Genomic DNA, 15,059 nt, shown 5'->3' on the forward strand with positions numbered 1-15,059 from the left:
CGGTTCCTGTCTGTCCACTACCAGGGGCAGGACTGCAGAGTGGCCAAGCCCTTGTGCGAAAACCTGCTCAGCACATCCTTGCTGCAGGGATGTTTCTTAGCTGCTCCTTCCATCAGTTTCTCTACTGACAGCATGCACTCCCATATGGCTGTGACCAGCGTTCCACAAGCACAGCACATCAGCCAGGCAGCGCCTGCCCATAGCAAGTGCTCAGCAAAGTGTACTGGGATTCCAAGCCTTTGAGCAGAGCAGAGCCTGAGACCAGCCCTCAAGAGAGGCAGGGCCAAAAACATTGATACTCAACTTATAGGTGAGAAGCCTGAGCCGTCAGTTGGGGCAGGCTCTCAAGGCCACACGGTGGGTAGATTGCACAGCTGCACCTGGGACCAGGCTCCTGATGGCCCCAGACATTGAGCCTTGCCCCATGTTACCACGCTGTCTCCATGGCGAGCAGAGTCCTTGGGGATCCTAGGCTGTCGTGGTATCTGTCAGTCCGGGGCAGGAGGAATCCACTGAGCACACAGGGTCATATGGCCTGAGAGTTAAGAGACCCAGGCTCACATCCCAGGCTGCTGTTGCCCTCAGGGAAGGTCACTGTCCTAGTCTCAGTTTCCCACATCACCCATATCATGGTTATCTGATTACACCAGAGCCCGAGCTCTTAGGTGCGGGCCTTGTCACTACCCAGGTGTGCCGTGTCCACATGCCACACAGGCCAGCAAGATGGGTTAAAATTTTTAAATTTAAAAATATTTCGTTGTTCTTGTTGGAAATATACACAGCAAAACACACCAATTCCACAGTTTCTACATGTGCAATTTAGTGATATTTGATTACATTCTTTGAGTTGTACAACCATTCTCACCCTCCTTTTCTGAGTGGTTCCTCCCCCCCTTAAGTTTCCTATCTAATCTTTAGAGTTGCTATTGTCACTTTGATCTCGTATAGATAATTAAAAGAACTTTATGCTCGAGGCAAATTTTGTTTTTTTTTCTAGTTAAGCTAAACTGTTGTTTGGTTTTAAGAAGACTTCAGGGGATATTTTCTTGGTTTCGGGTTTAAAGGTTATCTCAGGGCAATAGTTTCAGGGGTTCATTCAACCACTACAGCTCTAGCGAGTCTAGAGTCCGTGAGATTTGAAAATCTGTTCTGCGTTTTCCTCCTTTAGATCAGGATTCTTCAATAGAATCTTTGATCAAAATGTTTAGTAATACAACTACCATTTTTAAGCTCTACTACGTGCCAGGCATTGGGTTAAGTGCCGCCCATGAGTTATCTCACTGCCCACAACCATCTGGAAGGTAAGAACTCTGAATGTCAACATTTTGCAGTAGCCAGAGACTCAGAGGCATTGAGTCACTTGTAAAGGTGCAGCTGCTCAGTGGCCTGACTGGCTGAGGTCTGGCCAGCTGGGCAGGGCTGGGGCAAGTGTCCTGCTGCAGAGTGGATAGAGGAGTGTTGAGAATTGGGGGGAGTGGGGAAGGAGAGAGGTAAGCAGACCATATGGGAGGTGGGGGTCAGGCGGCAGGTAGTGGATGGAGGTAGCTGTGTGCCTTCCAGTGGAAGGTGGAAGGGCAGAGGGTTTGGCCCACAGAGAGCACCAAGCAAATATTTGTTGGGGTATGGAAGCAGGATCTGGGCATGGAGGAGGGGACTGGACAGGTGAGGCCAGGAGCAGGTAGCTGGGGTCAGGACTCTGTTCCCTGAGAGGAAATTAAGTCTGGCACTATTGAGGCTGATCTGCAGAGGGCAGAGGGGCTCTAGCCCTTTTGTAGGGTGGGACAGGAAGAATGGAGTGATGGGGTCTGTACCTGCATCTGTGTCCCAGATTGTGCATATTCACCTGTGTGGTAGCTGGGTGCCTGTCAGTGTGTGCCCTGGGCCTGTGTGTCAGTCCTAGCAGAGGTGTCTAAGGGTCCCTCTGTGGGGGCAGCCCTCTGCCACACATTTTCCCCTCTGGTCCTCTTGCCCCAAAGCTCAGGCACAGCCTTGGAATCATACTTAGCTCATCTCTTTCTCTCACACTCTACATCCCACCCACGAGCTAGCCTTGTTGGCCCTTCAAAAGAGAGTCCAGGTCGTCGCTGGGTGGGCCACTCCGAGTTGGTGCTGCTGGGCTGTCGTGTGCATCACCTGCTGCTCCACTCCCCGGCTGCCCACTCTGCTCGGTTCCTCGCTGCTGGTGGACCTCAGGAGGTGGTCCAGGCCCTTGAGCCTGCAGGAAGTGGATGAGCGGCCGCAGCACCTGTTGCAGGTCAAATACGGTGGGGCAACAGTTGAAGGGCAAAGTGCTGACATCCACCCAGGTTGAGAACTGCCCTACCACCATTGCATGGAACGGGCTGGATTCAGGTAAACTCTGCACCTTGATCCTGACAGACACAGGTGCTCCCAAATACAGGGAATGGCACCATTTCTGGTAGTCGACATAAAAGGCAACAACATCAGGCTCTGGGCCTCCCAAGGGCACAGGCCTCCACCACTGACTGGCTAGTTTACAAGCAGGACAGACCACTGAAGTATGATGAGCCCACTCTTAACAACGAATCTGGAGACCACCGGGGCAAATTCAAGGTAGCATCTTTCCACAAAAAGTGCAAGCTCGGGCCCCTGATTGCTGGCACGTGTTACCAGGCTGAATGGGACAACTATGTGCCCAAATCCTACGAGCAGCTGTTAGGGAAATTGGGAAAAGCTGAGAAACAGAACTGTTCCAGAGGCCCCAGGCAGTGTTCTCGAGTTCAGTGATGTACGCAGCTTTCTCTTCTTCCCGGCTTCCGTTGCCACAGGTGAGACTTGAGAGGTCAGCGGCTTAGGATGACTTTTCCGGCTGCCTATCCTTTATCTTTTTCTAGAAGGTCACACACTCCCTTTTATGTTTTGATAAAATTTGAACTCCATTTTGGTGGAGGTTTTGGTACTGTGATGGGACCATCAAATTATCACTATAAAAATAGCAACCCAGAATTTAAAGATGAAAAAAATCCAGATAAAAAGAGGAAGTCTACTGGGGCTCTGGTAGTGCAGTGGTTAAGAGCTCAGGCTCCTAACCAAAAGGTCGGCGGTTTGAATCCACCAGCTGCTCCTTGGAAATCCTGTGCGACAGTTCTACTCTGTCTTGTAGGGTCGATACGAATTGGAATCGACTTGATGGCAATGGCTTTTTTTTTGTTTGTTTTTTTAAAGCAGTAGAGCAAAGCATCAACGAATCTTTCAGAGAGGCCCACTTTTCTGGTGTTGAGACCTGGGTATCTGCATGAACACCGGTGCCAGGTGAGAGATCAGGAGCCCTTAAATTTGTGCTCCTGTGAAATTCATCACTCTTCATTGTGTGTGTAAAGCCGACCTGGGGTTGCTGAACGTTGTGTTAATTTTGCTGTTTGCTCATTAAAAAAAAAAAAAAATTTTTTTAAATAAAAATACTAAGTCAACTGACGACAACAACGAAAAAGACTCCAGTCATTAGTCATTCGAGAAATGAAAATTACCACCACAACGACATACCACTTCACATCCACTAAAAAACCAAACCAAACCATTGCCTTTGCCACTGAGTCAATTGCAAGGTTTCCAAGGAGCACCTGGTGGATTCGAACTGCTGACCTTTTGGTTAGCAGCGTAGCCCTTAACCACTGTACCACCAGGGCTCCTCCGACTGGTGGTGTTGAGGAAATGGGAGACTGGAACCCTCTTCCATTGCTGGTGGGAATGTAAAATGGTCCAGCAGCTGTGGAAAACATTTTGGCAGTTCCTCAAAAAGTTAAACCTAGAATTACAATATGATCCGGCAATTTCACTGCTATCTAAGTACCCAAACAAATTGAAAACAGACTCAGATACTTATACACCAATGTTCATTGCAGCACTATTTACAATAGCCAAAAGATAGAAACAACCCAAGTACCCATCAACGAGTGAATGGATAAACAAAATATGGTACATACATACAATGGGAATATCATTTAGCCATAGAGAGAAATGGAGTCATGGTACATGCTATTACAATGGATGCATTTGAAAACATTATGCTAAGTGAAATAAGGTAGACCCAATAGGACACATATGATCCCACTCTAGAATAGACAAATGCATAGAGACCAAAGTTTATTAGTGGCTGCTGGGAGCTGGGGGAGAAGGGATGGGAACTGTTGCCAAAGGGATACTGAGTTTCTATTTGGGGTGATGTAAAGCTTTAGGAAATGGATAGTGGCGATGGTAGCACCACATGGTGAATGTGATTAGTATCACTGAATCGTACACTTAAGAATGGTTAAAATGGCAAATTGTTGTTGTATATGTTTGACGACAATAATAAAAAGAAGTTAGCTAAGGCAACATAAAAAAGAAGGAAAGAGAGACAGACCAAATCTGACCCCTCTAGTTACCCTACTACGTGGGTCTAAGCCACCAGCATGCTTGCTTGAACTATTGCAGTAGTCTCCATGCTTTTCTGCTCTTTCTCCTACTCCCTGGTAGCCTAACAGGGGCCATATTAATCTTTTAAAAACACATTCTAAATCAAATCATGTCCCTCCCCTACTTTCAAACTCCAGGGCTTCTGCCATGCTTAGAATAGATTCCAAACTCTTACCACAGCCCACAGGGCCTTGCAAGGTCAGGCCCTTGTTGACCTCTTTGATCTTACCTTGGACCATTGTCTTCTTTGGTCACTGAACACCAGACCTGTTTGTTCTTCCTCAGAACCTCAGGGCCTTTGCATTTGCTGTTCCTGCTGTTTGGAATGCTCTCTCCCAGTAAGACAGAGGGCTCTAGGCTGAGGAAAATTCCACTGCCTCAAGCAGTTAGCTTGAGGTGTGCAAAAGCTTTACATTAACATCCTGGTTCCCTTTTCCTTAACTGCTGCCCAAAAAGCTAGAGGAAATTGGTGGAAACTGGTTTCGGAGCCATGTTGACATTCTGGATAACCTTTTATCTCATTAAGTAACTTCTCTGCCTCTGGGTGGAATTTAACGGCCATATTCCGAACATGGGATTCATGAAGTTATACGTAAACCCCACTGTGCCTGTGTAATATGATTAAGAATGTTGCCGATGTAACTTGTATGAACTTCCTGCTTGTAAACTCCGTAATAGTAACCTGCCCTCTTGCCCTCGCTGAGTAGCCTTGGCGGCAGCAGCCTCCACTATTCCTTTCCTTGCACAATGAGTTGAGGTCACTCAAGCTGGGGGTAACTGGACACAGAGTTCCAGCCCAGAGGCTCAGCAGCCCCTATTCCTGCCCCAGTTCTGCGTCTACTCCCTGTCAGACCAGGGGCTCCATAGTAGCTTCTCTCAGCCTGATGCCCAGGCCGCTATTGACTCCAGGGTGCCAGTATCCTCATCTCTCTGGTTTTGCTCCATCTTCCCCCCACCCTCCTGCTCTGCCTTAAGCTCAGCTCTGCCCATTCTTCAGGCCCAGCTCAGGGTTCCTCCTCCAGGAAGCCCCTGTGTTCCTGCCTACCCCTGCCATCCAGCCCTCCTGCACCTGGGCAGGCAGGTTCCAGTGGGATTTTTCCCTCTTGGGTCCCTTGTAGCCAAGCCTCCTCTAAGGTAGGCCAGATGTTCCCCCGCTCCCCCTCCAACCTCGGGGGCAACCCTCCTCAGAATCATTGGGGTGAGGGTGGTGAAGGGAAGGTCAGAGTAGGGCTATCAGCTCTTCCTACTCAGGCCAGATCTTGACTCCTTGCCGTACACTGCACTCTCCCCACCAAAGCTCAGCAAAGAGGAGCACCCTAATGTTCATCTTTTCCAGATAGGGAATGCATACATTTGGCCCTCTAAGAGAAGGACAGAATATTAGTTCAGTACCTACTACGCGCCAGGCATTATGATGACTATAATAAAATTTAACAATAACGTGAACTTCTAACATTTATTAAGCATCTACAATATGCCAGCCCCGTATGCTAGGCAGTTAATAATAATAACCATTTTAACAGTTTAATAATAATAGTCAACATTTAATGAGGAAACCCTGGTAGCATAGTGGTTAAGTGCTATGGCTGCTAACCAAAGGGTCGGCAGTTTGAATCCTCCAGGCGCTCCTTGGAAACTCTATGGGGCAGTTCTACTCTGTGCTATAGGGTCGCTATGAGTGGGAAACGACTTGACGGCACTGGGTTTGGTTTTGGTTTTGGTTTTACTATGTGCTGGGTGCTGTTCTAGGAGCTTTGCCACAACACTGACCCTTTGAAAAGAAGCCTTGCACAGTTTTGATAGGTCATGAAGGGGTGGGAGCTGGGCTGGGGACCTCTGGACAGCAAGTTCCATACCATGAATACTGACTGGGGATGGGAAATGAAGCAGAGATGAAGACAGAAGGCAGGGCTCTAGGCTCAAAGCAGGCACTGAGTCCCCCTGTCCCAGCTCCATAGTCTCTGGGGCCAGTTATCCCATTTTGAGTTATAACAGGTAGGTACTTCATGGGGCAGACACAGGTATCATTCCTGCCCTCCCTCCTTCAGTCCCCAGACTCTGAGGATCTCAGGGCAGATGAGGGGGCAGAGGGGCTGAGGTCCTGGGGCCCAGAACCTTCTTGGGGTCATAGGGTCCTGCCCCAGCAGCCTCTCCAGGGGGTCTATGCACAAGGCAACCTTTTAGCAGGCCTGACTCAGAGGGAGCCCTTCCACCCTGAGCCACCCGTCCTCTGAGAGTGCCCAGGCTCTACCAGTCTCACCCACCCACCTGCCTGCCTGTCTATCCAAAAGCCCTTTAGGGATCCGCTAGCACAGGTACCTCCTTCCCTGGCAAGACCCAACAGGGCTCCCCCATTACCCTCTGGACCTTGGTGGTCTCTAGCCTGGCCAGAATGTCTGGAGTCCCCGACCCACCCCCACTTGTCCTTATGCCTCTCGAGGTGCCTGCAATCCCTCTGCTGAGATCCTTGTCATCTGGAATGTTTTTGAGCCTCCATGAGACCCAGGTTTGTCAATGAATGGCTAACTGGGCAGGTCATCCTTCTTCTCTGGCCTGATGCTGGGACTCTGAGCCCCCTGGTCTAATGCAGGACCCCTGGGTAGGGGAGAGGTAGGATTCTGCTCTGCTCCCTGCCTCTGAAGGTTGGAATCAGGTAGCACTCACTGCAAGTGGACAGATCAGCTGGCACGGAGGTCAGTGGAGCCTGGAGGCTCCAAGGAGGCGCTACGGAGGGTAGGGGATCCTGGGTTCTTGCTTCCTCCTGCTGCATTGAATCAACTATGACTTTACCTGTGATGGGTTTCCATGTACGTTTGGGTGAAAGGGTGCCCATAGGGTTCTGGGCTGGCACACTTTAGGTGTTGGGGAGGGAGGGAGCCGTGATTGAGTATGGAGGAAGATAGACGTGAGCTCTGAAGAGTTTGGGAATGACAGATGAAACCTGCTCCTTAGAGACTCAGGGCCTGGGAGCCAAAGCGGCAGTTGGGAGATCAGTTGGGATGGGTAGGGGGGAAGCCAGTGGAGCCAGAGTGGGAGTCCAGGACAGGGAACTGTATGGCGCAAGTGGACAGAGGCCTCCTAGCATAAGGGCGTCTCTGTGGGAGGGGTGGGGCTGTATCCTGGCAATAGATGTTTATTGAGCATCTACTATGTACACAGTACAGGGCACAGCAGGGGCTGGACGCTGCCCTGATGAAGTGCACAGCACTGAACAGTGTTACAGGTACAGAGAGCTGCCCTGGGAGGGAAGGCGAGTTGGGGGCTCCGGAGGGATTCCCAGCACCAGGGAAGCCCACAGGCTGGGAGCCACTGCCTGGTGTTGCTTCCCAGCTGCTAGGGAGATGAGGGAGGGGGTAGAAGGGACAGTTAGTGTGGGGGCCTCCATCCAGCCCCTCTTGCTCCTCACTCTCTGCAAGGTGGAGAGCTCTGGGAGACTCATCCCTCCTTCCTGTCAGGTGGCTTTCTCACGTCCTTCCTATGGGAAGGCTCCACACTTGACGTAGGCACTGACTGGTGACCTTGGTGACATCTCCCTTCCTCCCTCCCTCTGCCAGTTGGGACTCAGATAGTAGGGAGGGGACAGAGAAGGAAGGACCAACTGGGTTGCAGAAGGCAGGGTGTTAGGGGCTGCTTCAGTTTCCAGGGGCTTTTTTTTTTTTTTTTTTTGTCTCTGGGAGGTAAGGATGGGAGTGGGCTCCTCCTGCAGCCCCTCCCACCCGACCAGACCTGGCTGCCGCCTTTGCCCTCCTCCACTTCCCTCTCTTGTCCTCTGAAGGACCCTGGAGCAGGAGCCCCACCATCAGAACCCTATCACCTTTTGCTTCCAGGGCATTGAATTTATGTTAATGGTGGTGAAATAATCTGGAAAAGGACAGTGAGAATGGGTGCACAACTTGAAGAATGCAATCAACATCACTGGATTATACATGTAGAGATGTTAAATTGCCATATGTTTTGTTGTGTATATTTTCACACAAAAACAAAACAAAAACCAACAAAGTCCCCTATCCCATGAGTTTGAGGGGGATGTGGGCAGTTTCACAAGAGTGTGGGGAAGGGCAGACAGTGTGATATGGAAAACAAAACCCTGTAACAGGGTCAGGAGTCTGACCTCCTCCAGCTGTGGGGTCTTGGCCTGGTCCCTGCCTCTCCTAGTCTCAGTTTTCCCAGTTAGAGCTTGAGGGGGATTACTTTAATCAGTGCTTCATGGACTTTACCGGGTCTACCAATCACCTGGGGCCCTTGCTGAAAATGCAGGGTCTTATTCAGCAGGTGTGGGATGGGGCCAAAGAGCCTGCATTACTAACAAGCGCCCAAGTGATGCTGGTGCTGCTGGTCTACAGACTCCACTTTGAGTAGCGAGAACTTAGACAAGCATCTAAGTTGGACCCTGGAGACTCAGAGACTGGGTCACTCGAGCACTTTGTGACCCCACAAGGCATCAGAAGGAAGCCTTGGGATTAGTTCCGGGCTCTGGGCTAACAGAGGTAGCAGTTGCTGGGTAGTGAGGGAGGGGGAGAACTCCTTCAGCCGCCAATTGAGGCTATGTTTGTGTTTGGGCAGAAAAGTTCCTTCTTGGCTACTGGTCACCTTAACCAAGGGCTGCTTCTATCTTCAGGGGCTCTTAAGATACCTAAAGTGTGAAGGAACATGGTATAACCCACCAGTTATCGGAGGTGCTAACGCACTTAATGAGGACAGCAGCTATTGGTTAAATACTGAAACTCATTACACAGAGGATGGAAATGTAACCAGGAGCATGCTCAGCTTCAGCTGCTGCACTGGCTATCCATTCCACAGAAAGGCTCAGCCCTCCGCAAGGAGAGAAGCAAGTAGGCAGAGCCAGCCAGCCCTCCAGCTCAGGGCTTCCCCTCCTGGGCTAGCTCACACCGCCGGCTTAAGGCACACATCATGGTTTGTAGTTACACATTGGCATGTCTGGGGCCCTGAAGGAAGGGCTGGGTGGATTCCCATCTGTATCTTTTGCAGCATTTTTGGCACAAAATATAACTACCCAGGGATGGCACTAACTAGGCAGGACCTAAGGATGGACAGAGGCAGTGGAGGGGTCCAGTGGGCTTGGTTTCCAGCCAGGTTCACCCACTAGCCAGGGCTCTCTTGCATGTTAGGGCTAGGAACTGGGAAACCCAAGCAGACAGAGAGCACTGGGGCGCTGCCCAGGTACCTCCACCCTTTTAAGATCTGCCTCTTCAGGGCCCAGAGGAAGACGCCAGCATCCCTGGCAATTCCCATTGTTCAGGAGAAGTTGGTGGGGGTGGGGGAGGAAGCATTTCATTGACTTCCTATTGGAGGATGATGGCTCCACTTCTGTCATTGCTACAGCAACCATGCCTAAAGGGCCAGCTTCTAGGATAGAGATAGACAGAAAAACAAACAAACAAAAAAACCCCAAACCCATTGCCATCCAGTTGATTAGACTCTGACTCATACGGCAGAGTAGAACTGCCCCATAGGATTCCCAAGGTTGGAATCTTTATAGAAGCAGACTGCCACATCTTTCTCCCTCGGAGCAGCTGGTGGGCTTGAACAACTGACCTTTCAGTTAGCAGTCAAGTGCTTAACCACTGCACCACCAGGGGTCCTTGGAATGAGAAGAGGGGCTCACATATTAGTTTCTTAGTCCCTTCTTTAGTACCTAAGAGGCTAAGCCATTTCGAGCAGTGGGCAGGGCTTTCAAGCTGAGGACCTGGATATCTGTACCCCTCTGGCAACCACACCCCCCACTCCCCATGTGGGTCCACTCCCAATTTCCAACTCTGTTGATGTCAGCTTGGGTCCATTGCTGGGCAGGGGATCCTGGCTCTTGCTCGACATGGCCAGCTCCTAGGACTGTGCGAGGGCCACGGATGAGGGCCACCCTCCCCTAAGTTTGTATGTACATGTGTATATTATTTTTTTTTATATTATAGGCAGGTAGTTATCTCTGTGTTGTGCAAGTGCCTGAGGGGCATGTGTGAGCCTGTGTTCACATCCATGGTCTGGTGCACAAGTACCCATTATGCAGTGTATGTTTGTGTGAGGAAGAGGGCCAGAGGCTTCCAAACATTCTTGAATACTTGTACACAAGTTGGCTCCTATCTTCACCATCTAGGAGGAGCCAGCTCTTTAAAGGAACGGAATGGGGAGTTATTTTGTCAAGTGGAGAATAACCCCCTTCAGACCCTCTTTAGCCTGGGAGCTGATCTGAAAGCCACAAGGGATTTGCACACACCGAGACCCCACATTCAGAGTGGGCTCCCTGCTCTGGTGTGCCAGTGAAAGACCCTTTCCCAGGTCCTGGGAGAGCTATGGAAACCCTGGTGGCATAGTGGTTTAGTGCTAAGGCTGCTAACCAAAAAGTCAGCAGTTCAAATCCACCAGGCTCTCCTTGGAAACTCCATGGGGCAGTTCTACTCTGTCCTATAGGGTCGCAATTTGACAGCAATGGGTTTTGTTTTTTTGGGAGAGCTGCTGGCCCCAGGCCCCTCTGTGCCAGCCCACTGGCCAGAACAGGCTAGAGAAGGAGCCCGAGCAGCTGTGCTGACTAGTGTCAGCGCAGTGGGGCCAGTGCAGGGCAGGGCAGGGCAGGGCAGGGCAGCTGTGTGAACAGAGAGAGTGTCATTAGTCCTCTGGGGGAAACTGGAGTCTAAGCCAGATCCTGCCTGGCGGGTCTGTCACCTTCATCTCAACTTACACTTCCAGGGAAACCGGTCGCCCTAGGTGGAGACTGGTTCCAGATATCAGGGCCCTGAGGACCTAGCCCCCGGCTCCTCGGCTCCTCATGGAGGCAGGGCAGAGCATGGGGCGTGGCACAGAGACACCCTTGGCAGGGTCCCTGTATGAGGATCACCTGGAGGTGCAGGAGAGACCAGGCTTGTAAAAAGAAAATGGGGGCCAGCATTGGGAGCTCCGGCTGTGGAAGACCTCTGAAGGCCCAGGTCAGAGCTCCAGAAGCCTGTGGGACCCTGGCCACTCTCCTTGAGGGGCTAGTACTTTTTGGTGTGGCAAGAGGGGCCTTATCTGCTCTACTGCTGCCTTCCTGGGCAGCCTCCTTCCCCTCTCCGATTCTCGGTCTCCCCTTGGTTTGCAGGGGCCCTTCCAGCAGTGATATACAGGGTTACCTGTCCCAAACCTGAGAGAGTGGAGTGAGGGGGATCTAGGAGGCCAATGCTGGGACGAGAAGGGCATCAGGGGGAGGGGTTGCCCAGGGGCAGGACAGTGGAGGAGAATCTCCTCCCTTGCCCTAGTTCCAAGTTCAGATGTCACAGGGAAGAAGTGGCTCTGGCCCCAGGCACAGGTCAGCTGCCCTTTGGGGGAGGCCGGCAAATTGTTGTTGTTGTTAGGTGCTGAGGAGTCAATTTTTGACTCAGAGAGAGCGCATGTGACAGAGGACTGCCCCAGGGAGTCCTCTAGGCTGTAATCTTTATGGAAGTAGATTGCTAGGTCTTTTCCCACAGATCTGCAGGGTGGATTTGAACTGCCAACCTTTCGGTTAGCAGCCCAGAGATTAACCAATGTGCCACCGTGGCTTCTTTTAGCAGAAGTAGCCCTTGTAAAAATCTCCAGGGAGCTAATGGGAGGGCCCCTGACACCTCCTCTCGTCCCCACTGGCTCCTCATCTCTGCCTTAGCATCTCCACTCCCTTGACTCTGTTCACTTTGCTGCTCCGACCACTTGAAAGGGAGATAGGGTGGGATAGGGCTGTGGAAGCTAAACTCGGGATAAGAAATGTAGGGCTGAGAGGTCTTAACATCTCTTGGTTTTACTTTTTTAAGTTCCTTGTAGAGGACCTAGCCTATCTCTACTAAACCAAGGGGTTTTGGATGGCCCTGCAAAGACTGGCCCACCTGCCCACACAGGCTGTCGGCTGAAGTATGGCAGAACGGCTGCCAGAGGAGAAGGCAGGTCCAGGTGGACCCCAGCGCACAGACACAAACCACACAGTGTTCAAAGCCCGAAGCACCATTTATCCAGGCCCCGTGGGGCCGAGTGTCCCTGACTGCCTGCTGCCCCAGCCCCCAGGGAGCATGGGTATTGTGGTGGCTCTTGGCTGGAGACCTTGCACGTGCCCCAGCCCAGCCCACTCTGAGGCCCCTGGCTGAGGCTGCCTATCCCTCGATCCATCAAGGTAGGGCCCTGGGGATGCACTGGCCTCAGACCCTTTATCATCCCACCGCCTAGGGGCTCCATCAGTCCCGGCTAGCTCAGCACCATATTAAATAGCTTCTTTGCAATCACCCTTAAATAAACCCATCCCCAGAGCAACCCACCCGACCCTGAATATATTATTTTATTGGCTAATGCCTTCTAGAGAGCGAAGGAGCTCCCTCCTCCTGCCTTCTGCTCCAGGGACTCCTTTCTCCCTAAAAAATCAGGGGGAACAAGTTTTTCCCTCAACCCTGGGGCAGAGACAAGCGGAGGCCTGGGTTGGGGTGGGAAAGCCAGGAGTCCTTAAATCTATTCCTTCCCTCCCTAGAGCACTTTCTCCTTACCCTCTTGGCAGCCTGAATGTGACTCACCAAAGGCCCTGATCCATGTAGGAGGTACCCAAACTGGCTCCAGGGCAAGTGTGCCGATCTCGAGCCTGCCTGCCACCTAAGCCCTTTGCAGTTCATGGAGTGAGCTGGGGGAGGCTCCATCTCTTTACTCCACTCCATCATGGACCCCTGGGACTATGTCCAGGCACCTTCCGCCCCCAGTGTCTCCGGGTCTTTTCCTCCCAGGGTCTGGGAGTAGTGGAACCCGGGGCCCAGGCAAGGCTGTCCTGGCCCGGTTAGCTTCTGGGCCCAGGCCAGGCCTCACACCCAGTACTGGCCATTTTTGAGGGCGGGGTTGGGTGTCCGGCAGAACTGTAGCAGCTCTGGGTCAGGTTGGCTGCCCAGCGGGGGACTCTGGCCAGGCACTGCCGTCAGTGGGATGGCCTGGCCTGGCTCTACCTTGCGGAAGGTCTCAGTGTCACTGGTTAGGCCGTTGCGGGGCTTGGCAGTCAGGATCTGGACGTTGTGCTTGCCTGTCTTGTTGCGTTTGCGGAGGTAGAAGAGCAGGGGCAAAATGAGCGCCAGGAGCAGGAGGACCAGGCACACGGGGATGATGACGCTGAACATGTTGGCCTCAAGGAAGCCCAGGAAGCCTCCCCTGGCCACAGTGTACGTGGGGCTGGATGCTGCTGGGCCCGGCTCACTTGTTGGTGTGCCACTCTCTGGCTTCCCTGCTTCTGTTCGAGCAGCCTCAGGGAGACTGAGCAGGGCCACCCTGTAGGGCCTGGCTGCGTTGTAAGGCTCAGTGGCAAAATCCAATGAAGCCACAGCAGGCGGGACGCCCTGTGCCCACAGCTCCAGAGTGAGGCTGTCACCTGCGGGGCCAGGGGGCCGACCCTCTGGCCTGCCCACCTCCAGCCCTAGCCTCCCGTCCTCAAGGTCCTGCTGGGTGAACTGCTCCACAAGCTGGCCGTCTCTGGGCTCCGTCCTGGCCCGGGGCACGCGGACCACACGGCTGTGTTGGGGGCCCGCCAGGAGGCGGAAGCGGGGCACGCTGCCTGTGAGGTTGGCCAGCTCACCTGCATCTAGGACTGCAGGGTCCAGGCGCAGAGTGGCACCCTGGGGCCATGGCCCACCTGCCCAGACATGCAGCAGAGCCCTCACGGTGACATTCACTGTGGCCGACGCATTGGCACCCCGGGCCAGTGCCAGGACACTGAAGAAGTCGTGAGCTGAGGAGAAGTTGGTGAAAGCAAAGACCACCTGCCCCTGGTCGATCTGGAGCTGGGTGAAAGCTGAGGCGGGCTTCCCGCCCACCAAGAGATGCCCATACTGGGGACCCTGGGTGAGGCGGTAAGCTGCGTCAGGTTCCTCCCGATCAGAGACTACCTGAAGCTGCTGCCGGCTCAGTGAGGCACGGCCTAAGGCTTGGGGCACCTCAAGGGGAGCCTGCAACTGCACCTCAATGGTGGATGGCAAGACGTCCACAGCCAGGGACATGGGCAGGGGTGGGCTTGCCCCATCTGACACGCTCAGCTGGAAGGTGCCTGCCACACTGCTCCCGTTGGCCATGAAGGCCAGCCGCCCTGCATCCACGTCAGCCTGGGTGAAGTGAGTCACGGGTCCTGGGCTGCCCCCCGCCAGGCTCAGAAAGCCATTGTGGGGTGCCCGCTGCACCTTGTACTCGATCTCCCCGGGGGCTGAATCTGGATCCACTACACTCAGCTGGGCCCGGGAGACTGGGGCTTGGGAGCCCCGGGTCAGCCGGAGTGGAACAGAGGCCTGGGGCTGAGGGGGTCGCTCATTCACGTCCCGCACTGTGATGACAAAGGCCTCTGAGGTTTGGGGCCCCACCACAGAGGCCCCCGCTGGTCCCTGGAGGTGGGCGCGGAAGCGGAAGCCATCCTGTTGGAGGCCCCCTCCGCCGTGGGAGTACACCAGCTGCCCCACGGCCAGCTCAGATTGTAGGAAGTGGGGCCGCCCAGCGTGGAGGGGCTCCTCGGACACCAGCAGCTGGCCTCGGGTGGGGAACTGTGTGACCTGGAAGAGCACGTCATGCTCGGGGCGCTGGGGTGACGGAACGCTGGCCAGGAGGTTGGAGGCATCCAGGGCAGTAACGGTGATCTCCGCCCGCTGGCCCTCAGGGACCCAGAGACCTGGGGATGA

The 15,059-nt window shown here is 53.2% G+C and overlaps 1 protein-coding gene and 1 pseudogene across 2 annotated transcripts in view; one reads left to right on the forward strand and one right to left on the reverse strand.

Moving 5' to 3' along the window:
* The first annotated feature begins 1,641 nt into the window (after positions 1–1,641).
* LOC126087836 (phosphatidylethanolamine-binding protein 1-like) lies at positions 1,642–7,514 on the forward strand (annotated as a pseudogene).
* Positions 7,515–10,443: 2,929 nt separating this feature from the next.
* CSPG4 (chondroitin sulfate proteoglycan 4) overlaps positions 10,444–15,059 on the reverse strand; it is a 44,580-nt gene continuing 39,964 nt past the window's right edge. For both annotated transcript variants that reach the window (XM_049905935.1, XM_049905937.1), the window contains one exon: positions 10,444–15,049. In XM_049905935.1, the coding sequence (XP_049761892.1) occupies positions 13,215–15,049 (1,835 nt within the window). In that variant the 3' untranslated portion in view covers positions 10,444–13,214. The remainder of the gene's footprint in view (positions 15,050–15,059) is intronic.

This window comes from Elephas maximus, chromosome 13, assembly GCF_024166365.1.
Source record: "Elephas maximus indicus isolate mEleMax1 chromosome 13, mEleMax1 primary haplotype, whole genome shotgun sequence".
NCBI lineage: Eukaryota > Metazoa > Chordata > Mammalia > Proboscidea > Elephantidae > Elephas > Elephas maximus.